Raw genomic sequence first — 18322 nt, 5'->3', positions numbered from 1 at the left:
GCAAAACTCCACACCCTGGCAAGGCTGTCACGTGAGAATTTGCTCCAGGCCCAGGAACGTCAACAACGACTGTACAACAGAGGGGCCAAGCTGAGGCAATTCACACCGGGAGAAAAGGTACTTGTATTGTTTACTTCTTCCAGCTCTAAACTCCTCGCCAAGTGGCAAGGGCCCTTTGTGGTCACACGGCGAGTGGGGGACGTCGACTATGAGGTGGTGCATTCTGACAGGGGCGGAGCTACACAGATCTACCACCTCAACCTCCTAAAAGCATGGAGAGAGGCGGAGTCTGTTTCTCTGGTGTCTGCGGTATCTGAGAGAGAGGAGCTGGGGCCAGAGGTTCCAAAATCTACCAATCATGCCTCGCTCCCTTTTGACGCCCATCTCTCCGGGACCCAGAGAGCAGACGTGGCCCAGTTGCAGAAGCAGTTTGCTGATGTGTTCTACCTCCTACCCGGACACACGAACCTCATGTGTCACGATTTGATACGTACCCAATGCCCCGGGTCGACGAACTCCTGGACCAACTGGGCACTGCGCGTTTCTTTACGACACTGGATTTAACCAAGGGCTACTGGCAGATTCCTCTCTCGCCAGAGTCCAAGTAAAAAAACGACCTTCTCTACTCCGTTTGGATTGTACCAATTTACCACACTTCCCTTTGGGTTGTTCGGTGCCCCAGCCACTTTCCAACGCCTCATGGGCCAGGTGCTGCGTCCGCATGCTGCATATGCTGCCGCCTACCTGGATGATGTTATCATCCACAGCACCACCTGGGTGGAATATGTGCTGGAGTCCCTGAGGCAGGCTGGGCTCACCGCCAACCCAGGGAAGTGTGCAGTTGGACGGAGAGAGGTACGGTATCTGGGGTACCACTTGGGCGCTGGGCAGGTGCACCCTCAGGTGGACAAGACTGCTGCTATCACAGCCTACCCGCGGCCCAAGACAAAAAAAAAGAGGTGAGGCAGTTTTTGTGGTGGAATAAACACCTTGGAAACCCAACTTCAGCCGACTATCGTCATTCATGCTGGGAAAACCCACCGGTGGTAGGAAGATGCATGCCACAGTAACATTAGCAATCAAAGCAAGATGTGACGGGGAATAAGGATATTATTCAAATTCAAATGTCTGAAAAGAAGTCTTGTTGATGTTTGATGAGTTGGTTCAACTGACTTATAACAACCCTGGTCTAGTATTTTCCATTCTCATTCATTTTAGCCATATTAGCAATTTCAAGATTGTTGTTGCTACAGACATGTGTAATGTCTGCATCTAACTGTACAATAAGTCACAACACCAGTCTTTTTGTATCATTGTGTCAAGGTGATTATGAATTGGGAACTGTCCTCATGGGCTCATATCTACTTTCTGGACCGACAAGCTTTCCGTTTAAAAAGAAAACATTGGAAAGAAAAGAAAGAATGTGTACACAATTCCTCACTTTGCCATTACGTCAGACATGTCCTCTCTCAGTACAAACAAAAGTAGTCTTATTAACATTAAATAGGCAGGACCTACGCAGCTCTATTTTTTTTTAGCGCAAAGTCTTTCATTACTATTGTTTTCTTGAAATGCACACTATTTAAGAGCTTTCTAAAAATACTGTAACACCTTTTAAGCACTTACAACTATTGCCATACACTGCTGTTCAATGACAATTCATGTGTTTATTTTATCTGTTCACCTTGCTTTTGTTTTACTAAAAATGAAGACCTTGGCTGCATAAAGGTAATTCTTATGTATTATTCATCTCTGCCTCTTCCATTTATACTTAGTTAGCTGGAGTTGTATACAATGAAAATGCCAGTGGATGAGAGGCAGCTTGCTGCACTCATGCTATTATTCTATGTTTTGGGTTTCACCCTAATGTTACTTGTGCTTTATGTTTTGTAGTTGTTGTTTTTTTTTACCGTCAAATCGATTATTACGATTCCCTTAAAATGAGGACTTCACAAGTTATAAAGTATGGTGATACAAATTTGAAAATTAAATCTGCTGTTCTAAATGAGAACTCGAGGCGAATCACAAGTCTTTATCTTCCTTCCTGTTAGATTGGTAGGTATTTACTTGCTCTCATAGACTTGCATAGAAAAATGTTGTAATGCTGCTTCATGGCCTCTGAGCCTGTCATGGAGGAAGTCATTTTTCTGCGGCACCATTGCTCTCAGATGTGGTCAAACGGCATGGTCTCCTGATGCAAAAAAGAGCACACATTTTCAGAAAATGAAGTGTTTTGAGAGAAATGAGTTGTGGAGGGAGAGTCCCATTATGGAGACAAGTGATATAAACTCGGAGAGAACGCAGTGTGGGAGACAAGAACCAGTTTCATAAAGTTTGAAGTTTTCCATCAGCAGGGACCACCAAATGTAAAGTTGACAAACGACCATTAAAATAGCATGTGCATGTGCAGTCCTCTATAAAACTCAAAGCAAACTTTATTACTTGTTAAAATTGCATTCTATCCAAACCTCTGCTTATAGATTATAAAGTATTACTGACATCAAACAGACCTAATTAACATTTTTATGTGAAGTACAGTTGTAATTATTTTGTGCAATTAGCATGACATACTCTAAAATATATTTTTATATAAATCCTCATTTGTTTAAAAGGCCAGCTTTGTGAACAATCTGATCAGGAGAACACTAGGTATTTTCAAGCCTTAAAGAGCAGTCTCTTAAGTAATAATGAGAGTGAGAAATGCAGTGCATTTAAGCGAAAACTCTGATTAATTATGTATGATTAGAGGACTCTTAAAAGCTTTGGGGGGAAAAAAAGAAGGAAACTACATAAACAGAACATGAAGTCCAGAATGGTTGGATGGATACCAGATGTGAAATTGTAAATGAACCTTAAGTGTACAGGTGACTGCAGAATGATGAGAAATATACTTCTGCATGGCTAGACATTGGATGACTGTGTCCAGGTTATGCCACACTTCATGCTCAGGTCCTCTCCATTGTTTGCAACTTTTATATCAATCTTGTTTTATAAAATCTTGTTTTAAATATGCAATGTACTGTAAGGGAAATTTTTGTCCTGGTGCCAAATGAACATTTGATTAATCATGTATAACTAAGCTGTGTGATAATGATGCATGCAGAAACTGTGCAATTGTCCCTTCATTCATCTAAATACATATACTGTTGTTGTTGTTGGTTTTTTTTACCAGTGATATTAAACAAATAGAAGTGATTCTGTGCAGATAACTGTATTTTGTATTGTCTCAGAGGTTACATGTATGTTTTTATCAGCAAATAAGTCACTGAGCAGAGGTCATTTAGAAATATCATTTCATCTGCAAATACATTCAGACATGGAGGTCATGCTATACACTTCAGATGACTTCTGCAAACCTGTCTTGCTCCTCTTCTCTATTTTATTTTTCTTTTCTTTTCCTTGCACTCTTCCTCCCTGTCAGTGGCATCATGCATGTTTTCACCTCTAAACTGATTGTACCTGATTTATGTGACAGGTCTTTAGCCCTGCATGTTCTTGTCCATCAGCAGCAGGCACAAAACAACCAAGGACATGTGTGAGTATAGGACCAAATCTGGTTCTCTGTCATTCAGTGGCTGTAACCTCCAACTAGAATGCACTACAACAAATCACATTTATTCCTGCCCAGTTAGGAGATGTGAGTCAATCACACAAGGTGTGAAGTGCTGCAGGATCTACACATCCAAAAATATATTTCTACTTCATGGCAACAACCTTTCTAAATTGTGTATTTTTGTTTGTATACATCAATGGATATGGAAATCCTCAGAATAAAATGCTGAGTTGACCATGATTGGCAGTTTGAACAAAGTTATAATATTTTTAATCCAACTCCTATAATAAACTCGATAATACCTGCAGGGAATTGTTATGAAACAAATGTACAACGTGTTTTAGGTTAAAGAGAAAATAAAATAAACTTGATTGCCTGAAAACATGAATTTATGAAATATTGTATTGAAATCAGAGATTATAGGTAGGCAAGCAAAGCTGAATTGCGTCTCCACCTACAGTCAGTCGATAGAAACAGAAGGTAATAGTTTTACGGTGTAATGGCCCCACTTACTGGTCATAAACAGAAGTACAGGCTGCAATGGGCAGAGAGACTGGCTGATGAAGGATTCTGGCTGTAGTGTTCCCATATTTATGGCTAAAATTATTAATGTCGGCAAGTATCCCAGAGATTGTGAGACTCACACCTATAAAGCTTTTTGCTTTAAGGAAAGACAGATTTCAAACAATGATAATGTATTACATTTTTATTTTATAGAGATAAAGTTTATTAACTTGTCAAAATAACGATTTACCATACCCATATTAAATATTACTAACTAGCCACTGTATTCTAACAAAACCCCATCACTCTTAGGACCTGAGAGAAAGAAAAAAAAAAATTCAAATAGCGTGAGGAATAATTTGGCCGTTATCTCAATTTCATATCATTATATACTGAATGCATTTTAGGGGTTAAGACTATAGTAACTAAAACCATAAAATAAAAAAAAAAAACATAATCTGGAGTCTAGAAAATGTGATTGGCATATTCAGTTTTTTTTAAGAGATTTGTTAAACTAAATCTTTACTTAATTCATGAAAAATGATAACAATATATGCATATAATTGTTAGCTTCATCCTACATATTTGTGCAATAATTTAAATATTTTTTCATACATTTTGTTACGTACTCATTCAACTCTAAAGCCACAGCCTGCTGTACATGCTGAGATTTCGGTTACACTCAACTGAAAGCTGTTTGGATAAAAAAAAAAAAAAAAAATGATGATTTTTTTTTTTTTTTTTTTTTTTTTTTTTTTTATGTCAAAATGTTTTTTTTTTGTTGTTGTTGTTGAGGAGTAGACAACGTGTATACGTGTACCAAAATATATATATATATATATTTTTTTTTTCTGTAGCCTCCGGAAATTGATTTTTTTGTTGGTTTTTAGCGATTTCAAAATAGAAGTCCTTTTTCCTTCGTGGTCACGTGACTCCTCTGTTTACAGACATCCGGAGAAACATGGAGGACACCACTGGCAGTAATCCTCAATCTCTCGGATTTACAGAGAAATTGAAGTCTTGGCTCTCTTGGTCATGGACTTACGTATGCTTCATTTGGTTCGGCATGGTGCTGATTATGATATACGTCCTGTGGAGTCCGCTGAAACTGCAGGAAACTCTTACCTCAGGTGAATTAAAGCAACTGCTAGCTAGCTTTTGTTAGCCTTGGGCTATCTGATTTAGCTGCCAGCAAGCGGGGCGCTGTTGGTTTGACAGCTCGCTTGTCCGAGCGACAGAAACGCAAACAGAGTCGACTTTCCGGCACGGTTTAAGTCAAGTATTTTAATATCTGTTAGCGGACACCAACTGCACCTTTTTTTTTTTTTTTTCTCCTGACCGCAGCACGTACTTCATGCTTTCAGTAGTTTATTTTCTCTACCAAGTTTTGCTGCTGTGGACATAATGGACCTGGTACTCTGAGCAGCTCGATGCAATCTGCTGAACTGTATTTACATTTCTCTTGTCGGTCTTACAGCTTTTGTTGCTGACTTTCTCAGCTCTGATGTCCAACTGTGGCAGCGACCTGAGTGTCTGCTGTGTTTTTGTCTTTCAGCCTCAGTGTTTTTGAACACACTGACACCCAAATTCTATGTGGCTCTCACTGGAACCTCCTCTCTCATCTCTGGACTCATCCTTGTGAGTTATCACCTTTTTAAACTTTTTTTTTTTTTTTTTTATCACCCTTTAGATTATATAATGATTTTCCTCTTCTTTTTTTTTTTTTTTTTGCAAACGTATACTTGGTTTTATTCTACCTACTAGATGCAACTTGCAATACTATATCAAGGTATCCAGGACAGGACATAGGCATGGATGACTAGTTTTCGGAGGAACACTATTACAGTTCAAGTTTAAAATTCAGACATAATTCCAGTATGCCCTGGATCACAAATACCAGCATCCACAAATCCAGCACATTGGTTCCTAAACTGGGGAGTGTGGCAGGTGATTAAATGTGAAGCAAGTACAAATTGTTTTGATTCATTCGGGGGAAAAAAATGATGAATTCAGGGTGCTTATAAGATTTAGGTTATCGATATTTATTCAGATAGGAAGATGAAATGTAATGTAAAACGATCAGAGAGGAAAAGAAAATGATAGTGCCAATCAAACGGAAATATCAATCTATTTTGCTCTGAAATTCTGTGACAATACAGCGACAGAACCTTGTGTCATTTGTGTTTAATGGCAAGTTGGCAGAGTTTATGGTGTCGAGGTCTTGCAGCTTACAAAAGGTGACAGGAACCACTCTTTGAGTGAGGGGATAACTAGTAATTGTTGTCTCATCATATTGATTTGTGTGTTCTCTGCAGATATTTGAGTGGTGGTATTTCCGTAAATATGGGACCTCGTTCATTGAACAAGTGTCTGTGAGCCACCTGCGTCCTTTGCTGGGTGGAGTGGAGAGCAGCTCCACTACTGGTCTGTTCTCATCAGTTAATGGAGAGGCAGAGCCCAGACCCAGTGTGTCAGGTAAGCATGTATATCATACCAACTATATATATATATATATATATATATATATATATATATAACAGCAGTACTAGTCATAACACTGTGCAGTAACAGCAATGTATTTACTTTTGGTAGAATGCAAAGTCTGGAGGAACCCTTTGAATCTTTTCAGAGGAGCAGAATACAACAGGTATGTGTACGTTTTAGAGGTTTGATTCAGCTGTTCAAAAAAAAAATTATATATATATATATATTAAAAAAGATTCATGATGTAAAACCATTAAAATAAATATGCAAAACTTTTTAAATATACTGTGTCTTTTTGTGCAAAAAAACCCAAATCAGTTTAGTTTGATTTGATACACTGTGGAACATAAAACAGTAGCTGTAATTTTCACCCTGTGTATTGCAGGTATACCTGGGTGACTGGGAAGGAACCCCTAACATACTATGATATGAACCTGTCTGCTCAAGACCATCAGACCTTCTTCACAGGAGACACTCAACAGTTAAGGCCGGAGGACGCCGGTAAGTTGATATACAAATGATTCATGCAAAATGTGTTCATGAAACATGTCAGGAGAGGCTCTTTTAATGTTGTGGAGCAGTATGATTCTATATGAAGTCACTTCTATAATAAGCCCGAGTTCATCATCTTTTTACAGTGATGCAGAAGGCCTGGAGAGAAAGAAATCCTCAAGCCAGGATCAGAGCAGCTTACCAGGCCATAGAAATGAACCACGAGTGAGTTCTACTTATAAACAGTTTCATATCATCTTCATACATCTCTCCAAACATCCTGCAGCTCAGATCCAGAAATTGAAAGAGGAAAGCAGTATGTTTATATAAATGCATTAGTGTCAGCTTGAGTTAATACGGCCCTATATTACAATTACATCACTGTATACTGTAAAGAAGCGATTTGGCCTATAGCTAACCTATTTAATGTGGATAAACAAGTAAAGATGTGTTTGTATCACTTTCAAGGATGGTGCTGTAGCTCCAAAATGAATAATAAAAGCACCAATTTTTTTCAAAGGTGCTTTCAGTTTAGAGTCATATCTAACTTGTACTTGTTGCCAATAGTTATATTTATATTTATGAATGCAGTATTGATATACTGGCCGACGTATCGGATAGGCTCAAGTGTGCTCACACCTGTAACGCTGTCCTGAAATATGCAACTGATCAATAGTTAAGAACACAAACACATTTAAATGACTATATTATGGCTTTTTTATGGGCAGTGCAAGTTAATACCTTGATTACATTATGTTCTCATTTTTGACATGAAGGCAGACATTAATATTGTCTTGTTGAACAGTTGTAAATCTGCCCTTCTGTGTCTTACACTTACGTGTCCATGTGTGTAGATGTGCTGCAGCCTACGTGCTTCTCGCGGAGGAAGAGGCCACAACTATCACAGAAGCTGAACGCCTCTTCAAAAAAGCATTAAGTATCGGTAACGATGGATTTCACTGTACCTCCTCCCAGTTGTATTAATCTTGCATGTGCTGCATGCTCTCCCCACCCTGTGCAGTGCAGCACTTCACTTTACACATTCTGCAGCGCTACATCATAGGTGGGTGTGGTTACATCTGTCTACAGTAAATTGTAATGGTGGGTGTAATCGCAAGTACAGTATGACACCAGTGCCTTTCCTCTACTTGTGTGTAGTGTGAAGTTGCTCTTCAGGCCAAATTATTATTCTATCCATGTTCTTCCTGTTTTACTGATAATTCTGTAATCTCTTTTTTGAATTCCTTACAGCGGGAAAAGATATCAACTTACTGGTGTACATTAAACGCAGACTGGCAATGTGCGCACGCAAGCTGGGACGCATCAAAGAAGCAGTGAAAATGATGAGAGATGTGAGTTTCTTTCAGGAACTTGTCGATGATGTCAGAGAATCAACACACTGTGTAATGTGGGGGTTTGTCAAATCACTTCGGCAGCTGTCTGGGGCGATATATTTCCTCTATGTAAAACAACGACAGTGTAACATGTTTTACCTCTTTACAGTTAATGAAGGAGTTCCCACTGTTGGGGATGTTAAATATACATGAAAACCTCTTGGAGGCCCTTCTGGAGCTTCAGGCGTATGCTGATGTCCAAGCAGTCCTTGCGAAATACGATGGTAAGACTAAACTCAACAAACATTTCAAATTTTAGTCGTCATTATCCGACTACCATTGAATTTAAAGGAAACAATATGTGACGTTTGTAACATAAACACAATTTCTGCCCCCATTCTAGACATCAGCTTGCCAAAATCAGCCACTATATGCTACACATCTGCGCTGTTGAAAGCACGGGCTGTTTCAGATAAGTATGTTCTGTTTTGGTTTATATTTTTTAAGACATCTGTTAGCACTAACCTCACATACTATTCAATAGCTGTTCCTCTTCAGGCTGAATCAGCTCTATGTGGCTGCACCAACAGCAGTATTTAATAAGTTTGTTCAGAGCTCCGGTGTTTTACACGAGCGTGTTTCCTCAGGTTCTCTCCAGAGGCAGCGTCCAGACGGGGGCTGAGCACAGCAGAGATGAACGCTGTGGAGGCCATACACAGAGCTGTTGAGTTTAATCCACACGTGCCAAAGGTCAGTCATCAGTGTGACAGCAATTGTGGGCCTTTGGAATCTATTGATCATGCAATGTTGGACTGTATATGACAGACCAATGTAAACGTGATTGTGATATTAAAGTAAATATCTATATGAAATTTCCCCAAAAATTATTAGCCAAATAATCATTAGACTGGCTTCCATCTAACATTTGCAGGTTTTGAAATAAAACCTCTCCATTCATCTCCACACACCTCTCCCGCTGGTGATTATTGATATTCTATAGAACTAATAGTTAATATTGAGGTGACTGTCCTGTTTCCAAAATCATCCACACTATTTTTTTTTACCTGCCGTCACTGTCAATTCACAGTCTTCCTAGAATTTATATTTTATTTATGCATCTAATGCCACAAGTGGTTTAGGTATCCTTTTTTTAAAGTTTAATTTCAGTCACACTTTGTCTGCTTTTAGTCGAGTCACACGGGACTCGCATGATTGCCACGTGTTCAATGCAGAACAAACAGGCAAAGCAGACAGACATGCAAACAATTAGTCAAACAATCAAACGCAGGTTATATCGGTCCTAATAGGACGGTGCAACTGGAGCAGACATGCTTCTGGCTCACCAGGAGATGTCAGTATTGGTTTTGATACGTGAAATATTATTATCTTACCTGCAGTTTCGACTCTTATTCTGGGTTGTGACTACCTTTGCAAGTCTGTATCTAGATGAATCACGTTGATTAGAATTATATCTTTATTTGTATGTTTTTATTTGTTGCAGTTATTTTAAATGGGACATATGATGTATACATTTGATAGGCATATTAACACTACTCAATTCACTGCTGTAAGAAGACAGAATTGTATTTTTTTGAATCAAACCTGTATTGTGTGTTTTTCCAGGTGGTTTAGTTTAAATTTTGCATTTGGGTCCAAAGAAAAATTGTTAACGTATTAATATTGGTCAAACTATTGCTTTGGTTAAGATTGGTGACAGTATTTTTTATGGCACAGTCAGTGCAGTTCAGTATACAGGTGAACCAGGGAGAACGTGGGACTACCTAACTGGATCTCTCTTTCTCACCTTTCCCATCAGTTCCCACAGGATTAGATGTCACACATGCACACAGATTAATACACAGCTAGTTGCGGTAGAGTTTTGTCCCAGTTTAGCCTTTGTAGTGTGACGTTGTCTCATTACACTGACTCCTTTTCTTGGGGAGAGAAAGAGAATCTGTGTGTTTGTATGCGTGGAGGTGGGAGATGTCAGCCAGCACTTTGATCCGTCCTTTGATTTTAAAGTGAGGGCCCTCATCTTCTATGTCTGTCCAACTGTTCCCTCCCTTTCTGCCCAGAGGCAGCCGTCCTCTCTGCTCTCATCACGTACCCTCATCCAGTTTCTTATCCTCTCATGTTCCCTTATCCCCTCTCATCCCCCGTTAGAGCCAGACACACGGTCTGAATGTGACCACCACTGCCAACGTTGTCAAAATGACTTTTTTGAATTTAGGTGAATACCTAAATGGCATTATGAAGTTTTAACACACCTTTCATGGAGGATTATTGGAAGGCTCATCTTTCAGCATTTGGCTCTGGAATCTGGTGCATACCCAGCGCTCTCATAGCAGAGCGCTGGGTATGGAAAGGCGACAGTGGGGGAGGAGGGGCTGGCCCTTTGTGTTGTCTGGCATGTCTGAATGATGAGTGCACCTGTGACTCTGGCCTTTTTAAATGGGCTGGCCTGTTGTCACCATAAGCAGATTCACTGCACGGGGTTTTTTTTTCACAAAAAAAATCTCGCATGTAGATCGGACTCTAGTTTCCTGAATAGTGGAAAAACTGTGGCATGCTGGTAAAGTTTGTAATGCAAGAAAATCATCAGCCACATCACAGTGTCATTTTAAATCAACTAATAATTATTGTTTCAAGGACAGGATCACAAGTCTGTCTTTAAAAAAAAAAAAACAGGCATCTGCCCATATAAACATCTAAACTGATGTTGGTTGCTGTAATCATCCTTCCTGTTCATGCTGGTCCTAAATAAATCCCTTCATAAGGCACTTTCACTGTAAAAAATTGTAATAATGGAGTCAAATTACGTGAATGACTTCCAATGTGTTTAGTAATTAATCTTCTGCAGCAGCTCAACAAGGGAACACAAAGAGGAAAGTCCATAACTTTGGAGGATATCCTGACTTGACTTTTTTTTTTTTAACACTTAATAAAGACGGGGCTTATTGTGGAGATTTATTTTCTTTGTAGATGTGAATTAATGAGGACAATTAATTAAGCTTTCCATAGAAGAGGCATCACGGGTGACTTGTAACAAGTGTTTGTGTTGCTGTAACGTGTCCCCCAAAAAATACGAGTGTTGCACTCAACTGAAACAAGCGCAGGGGCTCTGGCTATTTAGAAAACCTGCGTGGGTTTTTCTTCATTTCTCAATCAGCCTATCAGTGGGCGGTGCAGGTGGCCCAAAGTTTACAGAAAAGGTCTCATGAATGGAAACGTTGCTGAAGGTCATATCTAGATAGGGGAAAAGTGAAACGGGAGCGCTCGGCCCCTCCCTCATTACCAGCACTGGGGTGGCCTTAAGCAACAGCGCAAACCTCCAACTGCTCAAGTGAAACTGCTCAACAGATCGGACTGTGTTTGTCCTGGGCAGCTTCCAGGAGGGAACGCGTGTAACCGAAGTTGACTTTTTTTTTTCTTTTTTTTTAAGCTCAAGGAAAAGCATACAAGTGGGAGGTTACGGACATGCTAGCATCTCTGTCAGGGCTGTAACTAGTCAAGACCATTCCTTGAGCTAAACGCTAACCCTAACATTGTAACGGGCTCGCAATGATAGTGCTAACATGTGAAAGTAAGTGCAACTGAGGCCAATGGTAATGTCACTAATTTCTAAGGAAACCAAAGTATTGGGAAAAAGTCTAATTTTGACCTGATGGTGGCACTAGATGGAGAGTTTAAGGATAAATGCAAGTTTTACAATTTATCCTGAGAGAGACATGAAATCTGCCCTAAATTTGTGTGGCATTCCAGCCTGTTGTGGTCGCGGCATATGCTGGGGAAAAGCCAGGTGGACATTTCTGTCAAAATCCACCAGGTGTTTGAGATACTGCTCAGGATAAGTGGAAATGCTCAGCTGCTGGAGGTGCTCGATGAAGGCAGGGAATCATCAGGGTCACCGGGTTTCATCCGTGTACCATGAATACATCCACCGAATGTCCTGACAGTCGATCCATTTCAGTCTGGACCTGAGCGGTGAACTGACCGCTAACGGTCTGCCGTTGCCTTGCTGAGCCGCGTCGCAAGTATGGTAAATACAAACAACCCAATTGTCTGTGGCACCCTTGAACAGATGGAGTACCGGAAGAAACGTCGTCAGGTCGAGCATTTAGTGGCGCATGAAGTGGAGGGTGTGTTATCAAGCATGCCAAGCAGATTATATACGACTATCATGCCAGGCTACATCACATGACTTCATTCAGACTGCTCGAAAGGCTATACACGCATTAAACGTACACACACACACACACACACACACACACACACACACACACACACACACACACACACACACACTTTAGTCCCACAGCTGTCCTTCTCTCACACAACCCCTTTCCCTTTTTCTTCACCAGCTCTCCGTCTTCCCTCTCATTTCCTCCTCCTCTCCTTTGCTCCCTTCCATTTTCCTCTCGTCCTCATCTTCTTGTCCTTCTCTATTTATCCTCAACTCATTTCTACATCTGTCTGTCCTTTCCAATTAGCCTCACTGCCAGCCAGCGGTTAAACTCTTGACAGTTTCCCAGATGCTTGGATAGCTGATCAAGTGTTCCCGTGACCAAAATCTGCTTTACATTTACATTTACTACCATTTTGGTTAATAAACATTCATTTTAAAGCGGTCTGGGTGACCCGGTCCCATTTGCCTTGCTAGTTTACTCCACTTTGGACGGCAGTTTCTTATCTCACCCCATTCTGGTTGACATTCTCTCATCTAGATTGCCTGTCGAGGCTCAGAAATGCAGTGTTTTCCTTGAAGTGCCTCTGAAATTGGCTATTTGGTTTGTAAATTGAGACAGAGAAGCAGGCGTGGGTTTGTTCTGAATTAAGATGGATGAGGTTTGATCCAGACAACAAGAAGGGAGTAGTTACAGGAATTGAGCCGTAGTGCAGGACTCGCTCACTTTAGGACAAATGTAAGTTTTCTGCTGCTCTCCCGTGGTAGAGGATGGAGTAGTGTTTACTGTTTGTTGAAATCCTTGTTTATTTCTTTCCGTTTCTTTTTGTTCTTTCACCATACACGTGTGTTTGTGCAACAATTACACAGTAAGTACAAGGCTGATGTCATCGTTGCCTGTGTGTCCCATTGTAAGAGGCAAAGTGCCGCAGATTAGAATCAGAAGGAAGTTTATGAGTTATGCTCTGGGCTTATGACTGCCCAGGGATAAAAGGAGAACACCATGAAACTCAATCCCTTCATCAAAGAGGCGACAGGGAGTGGAGGAGCAGACTGTAGAATGGGGAGGTGGGTGGTGTGTGACTGAGGTGTCACCAGGTCTAATGCCATGGCATGCGAGGAAGGACAGCTGAGCAGCCAGCCTCTCTAAATGGTTAATCTTAAAGCACAGAGGACCCAGACCGACATGTGTGCCATATACTCGTCCTCTCATTATCAACAGCAGATTAATATGGAGGCAGAAATATGTGTAAAACTGTAAAATATTTACTATTATTTGTAATTTCCAGATCTTAACAAAACAACAACTTCGCTTGCTTACAGCTTCTCACAATATCCTTTTCAAAGCGATTAAAACTGTCGTTCAACAACTTTCTTTCCTACCTGTATTTCAGTTCTTTGTGCCTGCCCTGCCATTTTCATATGTCGCATAAAATAACTGTACATTGTTGGAGCAGTTGTGTTGTGCTGTACAACTGAGCAACGATAGGATTCCTCTTTGATGCCTCCCCGCTGGCGCCGGGGGAGTAGAGCATGGTTATACAGTATGTTTGTGCTCAAAATAAAAGAGGTTGAAATGGTGAAAAGGATGAAGGCAAACAGTCAAGTGTCTTGGCGGGAGCAGAGATAGCCTGATTTAAGTAAGTCAGACAGGATAAGTGAGAACGGCCAGCAAGCAGCTTCTGCTCGTCTCGAGCTGCCTGTCCTTGTAATGACCACAGAGGATGTGAGGATGGAAAGAGAAAAGGCTACAAGACAGGAGAGTCCACTGAAATGTTCGCGTGACGGGAGTAAAATACATGTTCAATAGAGATTCCGTGGCGGTTGTCTGCTTTATTGAGGCTGTACCCATGACGATGAGAGGCTCATGAGGTAACACAGGTGTGAACTTCCAAACGCCCTGCGTAGATTAGATAGAGATATATAATAACAATAAATATCTGTGAGGGAGAGGAAGTGGAGTGAAGGACTTGGCATGTTATGATGAGAAATATGAGAATAACCAAACCTGATGAACGGGCTCCAGAGATTACGTGTATTTGAACTAAATTTGTACATTATCATGTTTTTTTAATTTGTGTGGATGAATTGTTGTATTTTCTTGTTTGCGAAAGGCTTGTTTGCAAACTCTTTTGCCTCAAATTTAGCTTGGAGCAACTGGTTAAAGTGAATTTCTCTTTTGCCTGAGTATCTTATCAGTTGAGGTGTCATGGGGGCGAGGGCGGAGACAGGGGCGAAGGAAGGGGGACACGGGTGAAGCAGCATGGTCCGGCTGGCCGGATTGATGGATGGATGGCTGGATGGCTGAGCCTGTGACCATGGAGGGGATTAGACAGGATTAGCTGTGGGGTAACCTTCCCAAAGTGTCAGTCTGAGATCCAGAGCGCTGTGAAGCTGGCCGCCTGGGAATCCAGCCCAGGGGGCCCCAGCCCCCCACATGGGTTTTGTTTAACACAGACCCCTGCTACACTGGGCACCACAGAGATAAATTACATAGAGTGGCAGGTTCATCAAATTCAGTATGCAACCATTTGCGATTTCTCCATTGACAAATTTAGGCCTTATTTAAAGATATTTAATGCAGAACAGCAGTACACAATATACTAAACTATTCTAAAGGCTTGTTCTGTGTTATTTCAGAAAGGCTGCCTGTTCTATAGGTTGTAACTCTGGCATGTGGGCCTTTGTCAGCACAGTGAACCGACTGACTCACTGGAACAAACTTACACAGTAGGCAAAGAGAGGAGGGGTGAGCGGGGGATGTTACACATTCATGGAATGAATGTACTGTACTGTAACAATAACACACACGCACACACACAGCTTTGGAAATCGTTTCCCTCCCACCTTTAACAATTGCAAAATCAGGCTCTCAACGAATACCTCACATGAAGAAAATATGTTTTCAGTTTGCAGGGAGTAAGCCAGGGGGGATTGCACAATAGGATAGAGTGAGTAAAGTACTGACTGAGAAACAAGCAGATAATGTGAATGAAGCCATTAAAGCAGCATGAAGTGATTTTTGGACCAGCCAGGGTCACACTTTTGAATGATTTCTTTTTTTATTGAACAAAAAAACAAAAAAAAAGCAACCAATCATTTAAATAAATTTCCCCACCACCTATTGAATGTAAGCATATAAATATTCACAAGTGTTTTAGCTTTGGTTTAGTTGACAAATATCTGAGGAAAAACATCAGTTTGGCATGCTTGATGCTTAAATCTTTTTTTTTTCTTGCATTTTGCCTTTTGTACAATAAAGGATTGTCTGTAGGGTGAGAGGAAACGGTGGAAAAAGTCGGGATGAAACGCAACAAATGTTCCCAGCTGCGTTTAAACCCGAGACTTTGCAGGTACAGTTCTGCATTTCAGATCAGAGCGCCACATGGCGACCCCGGGTACCTAAATTTATGCACCAGAAAAGTGTTTCTTTAAAGTGCAGCGTGCAATTGTTTGTCTTGAGTTTCATGTTCTGCGAGCGAGCACCTGATCACAGAATGGAGCTGGCGAGACGAAGATGAAGCGTGACTAACGAGGGTAGAGGCAGCAGACAGAAGTTGAACAGAACTCTTGTGTTTCTTTCGCTTCCTGTCTGTAGTACTTATTAGAGATGAAGAGCCTGATCCTGCCTCCAGAGCACATCTTGAAGAGGGGTGACAGCGAGGCGGTAGCATACGCTTTCTTCCACCTGCAGCACTGGAAGAGAGCGGAGGGAGCCTTAAACCTACTACACTGCACCTGGGAGGGCAGTACGTATCACTTTTAACACTACTGTTTTTAAACCACTAACTTTTGGGCTTTTTGTTGTTGTTTGTTTCATTTTTTTTTTTTTCATTTTTTTATACCTGAGCCTGTCTTAGTCTGGTTTAGTTCCTTTGGAAGTTAACAGTCCTTACAAGTCACAGTTTTACGGTGTTTTAATTCAGCCATGCTATTACGGAACCAAATTATCTTTATTGTAAGATGCGCTGTCTTTTTCAATCACTGTGTTATAGGTCACATATGCACAACACACCCACAACTATTTGTAATTATAAGTGGATGAGATCATCACTCCTCACAAGAAGAATGTTATTGTTATATTTTATTAGAATGTCCGTATCTTCTCTGTGTAATGTTTTCGATAATCTACTTAAACTTGTGTCAGCTGTTTGGAATGGCATCCTCTTGCCTTAGTTTGTGATGTCATCTTGATTCAACTTCACCTTTTATCTGTGTTTTTAGCCTTCCGGATAATTCCCTACCCATTGGAGAAGGGTCACCTGTTTTATCCTTACCCAGGCTGCACAGAAACAGCAGATAGGGAACTACTGCCCTGTGAGTAAAGTAGCCTTAACCTACTTTAATCCCCTATCTTACTTCAAAATGTTTACCTCTGCTGGTCATGACTCTACCTGGCTCTCTCTCTCTCTCCCTCTCTCTCTCTCTTTTTTTCTGACTGTTTCTTTCTCTTCTTATTTTTTTGCTTTAGCTTTCCACGAGGTGTCGGTTTACCCAAAGAAAGAGCTTCCCTTCTTCATCCTCTTCACAGCAGGCCTTTGCTCTTTCACTGCCATGCTGGCCATGCTCACACATCAGTTCCCTGAGCTTATGGGTGTCTTTGCCAAAGCAGTAAGTACTGTTACTGCTCATCTCAATTTAATCTCAAAATGCCTTCAATTTGAATTTTTTTTTTTAATGTTAATTCCGATAGTCTACTTTATCATGATTTTAAAATCACTTAAACTCAGACTGGAGTGTAAATTGGTGTGACTGGTATCATCTATGATTGGGTCTTTTTTTTTTTTGTATTATTTTTAAATGCATATTGCTTGTAACCTGAACTTGTCAACCCCTGTTGTAATGGCTGCCTTCCATCAGTGTCAGTAACACTGGAGGCTCATGGGAGTTGAAGGCCTGTAAAGGCAATGTTTACCAAAACAAGCTGTAGACCAACTTAAATCATGAGCGACAACAGCTGAGCGATACAAGCTTATCGCCACAGAAAACATACTGCCTTAAAGACGTAAAAGCTAAAGATTCGTGCATGGCTTCCTTTTATGTTTATTTATTATAGAAGTGTTGTGTTATCTGCTTTGGCCAGTTTGTCAAACTCCTTACTTTGGCTAATCCTTTGTTTATGGTCTGCGTGTTTACGAGGGCCTGTCTTTATATAGACTCATAGACTTGTAGCAAAAACAAGGCTGCAGAGAACATCTGGTGCTCCTCCTTTTGTTATGGGAAAGATTGGGTGCAGATTGGATTTTTACAGCAGGCCCGGCGAGCCTGGTTTGTGTAATGTTCAGATAGAGTGCATGAAAACTATTGAGGGAGGAACACTGAGGTCTTCACCGCCTTCTGAGGAAAACCAGATTTCTCTGAAAGCAAGGCAAGACAGTGGTGATGGTGGCGCGCCGCTTTTCCTTTATTTATGGACAGCAGACAGGCACAGTATGTTGAATAGGTTTCATATATTAAATGGGATTAAAGAGTTCTTGATTTGCACTTGTCTGGCTCGAACGATACGCCCACTCATGAGACTATAAAAGTGTCAAAAGTATCTGACATACCTCGAGTAGTTTGAGCAAGCCGTCATATTGTAATATTTTAGAGGACGTTTACTGTTACTAACCAACCTAAATCACTAACATGGACATTTTAAATGCTATATTATACTCACACTTACTTCAATATATTTTACATCCTAGCTCTTAATTGTAGATCTTAAGGACTTTGTGCTTGGACAGAAAATGTGAAGTAATGTATTTTTTAGATGGATCAGTCTTCTCATCT

At 40.7% G+C, this 18322-nt stretch overlaps 1 protein-coding gene across 2 annotated transcripts in view; it reads left to right on the top strand.

Moving 5' to 3' along the window:
- The first annotated feature begins 5018 nt into the window (after positions 1 to 5018).
- Positions 5019 to 18322, top strand: part of st7l (suppression of tumorigenicity 7 like) — a 16238-nt gene continuing 2934 nt past the window's right edge. Inside the window, exons 1-14 of one of the 2 annotated variants that reach the window (XM_069147536.1) lie at positions 5019 to 5187; positions 5613 to 5695; positions 6373 to 6532; positions 6650 to 6704; positions 6927 to 7042; positions 7180 to 7258; positions 7888 to 7976; positions 8285 to 8385; positions 8537 to 8651; positions 8771 to 8843; positions 9015 to 9117; positions 16149 to 16299; positions 16775 to 16867; positions 17022 to 17161. In XM_069147536.1, the coding sequence (XP_069003637.1) occupies positions 5019 to 5187; positions 5613 to 5695; positions 6373 to 6532; positions 6650 to 6704; positions 6927 to 7042; positions 7180 to 7258; positions 7888 to 7976; positions 8285 to 8385; positions 8537 to 8651; positions 8771 to 8843; positions 9015 to 9117; positions 16149 to 16299; positions 16775 to 16867; positions 17022 to 17161 (1527 nt within the window). The remainder of the gene's footprint in view (positions 5188 to 5612; positions 5696 to 6372; positions 6533 to 6649; positions 6705 to 6926; positions 7043 to 7179; positions 7259 to 7887; positions 7977 to 8284; positions 8386 to 8536; positions 8652 to 8770; positions 8844 to 9014; positions 9118 to 16148; positions 16300 to 16774; positions 16868 to 17021; positions 17162 to 18322) is intronic. The other variant, XM_069147544.1, reaches the window with a different exon arrangement.

This window comes from Embiotoca jacksoni, unplaced genomic scaffold (genome assembly GCF_022577435.1).
Source record: "Embiotoca jacksoni isolate LCO1_2020_lvr unplaced genomic scaffold, fEmbJac1.0.p SCAF_1, whole genome shotgun sequence".
In the NCBI taxonomy this organism is placed as follows: Eukaryota; Metazoa; Chordata; class Actinopteri; family Embiotocidae; genus Embiotoca; species Embiotoca jacksoni.
The sequence above is the reverse complement of the archived record's forward strand: the minus strand, read 5'-3'. Positions and strand labels throughout refer to the sequence as shown.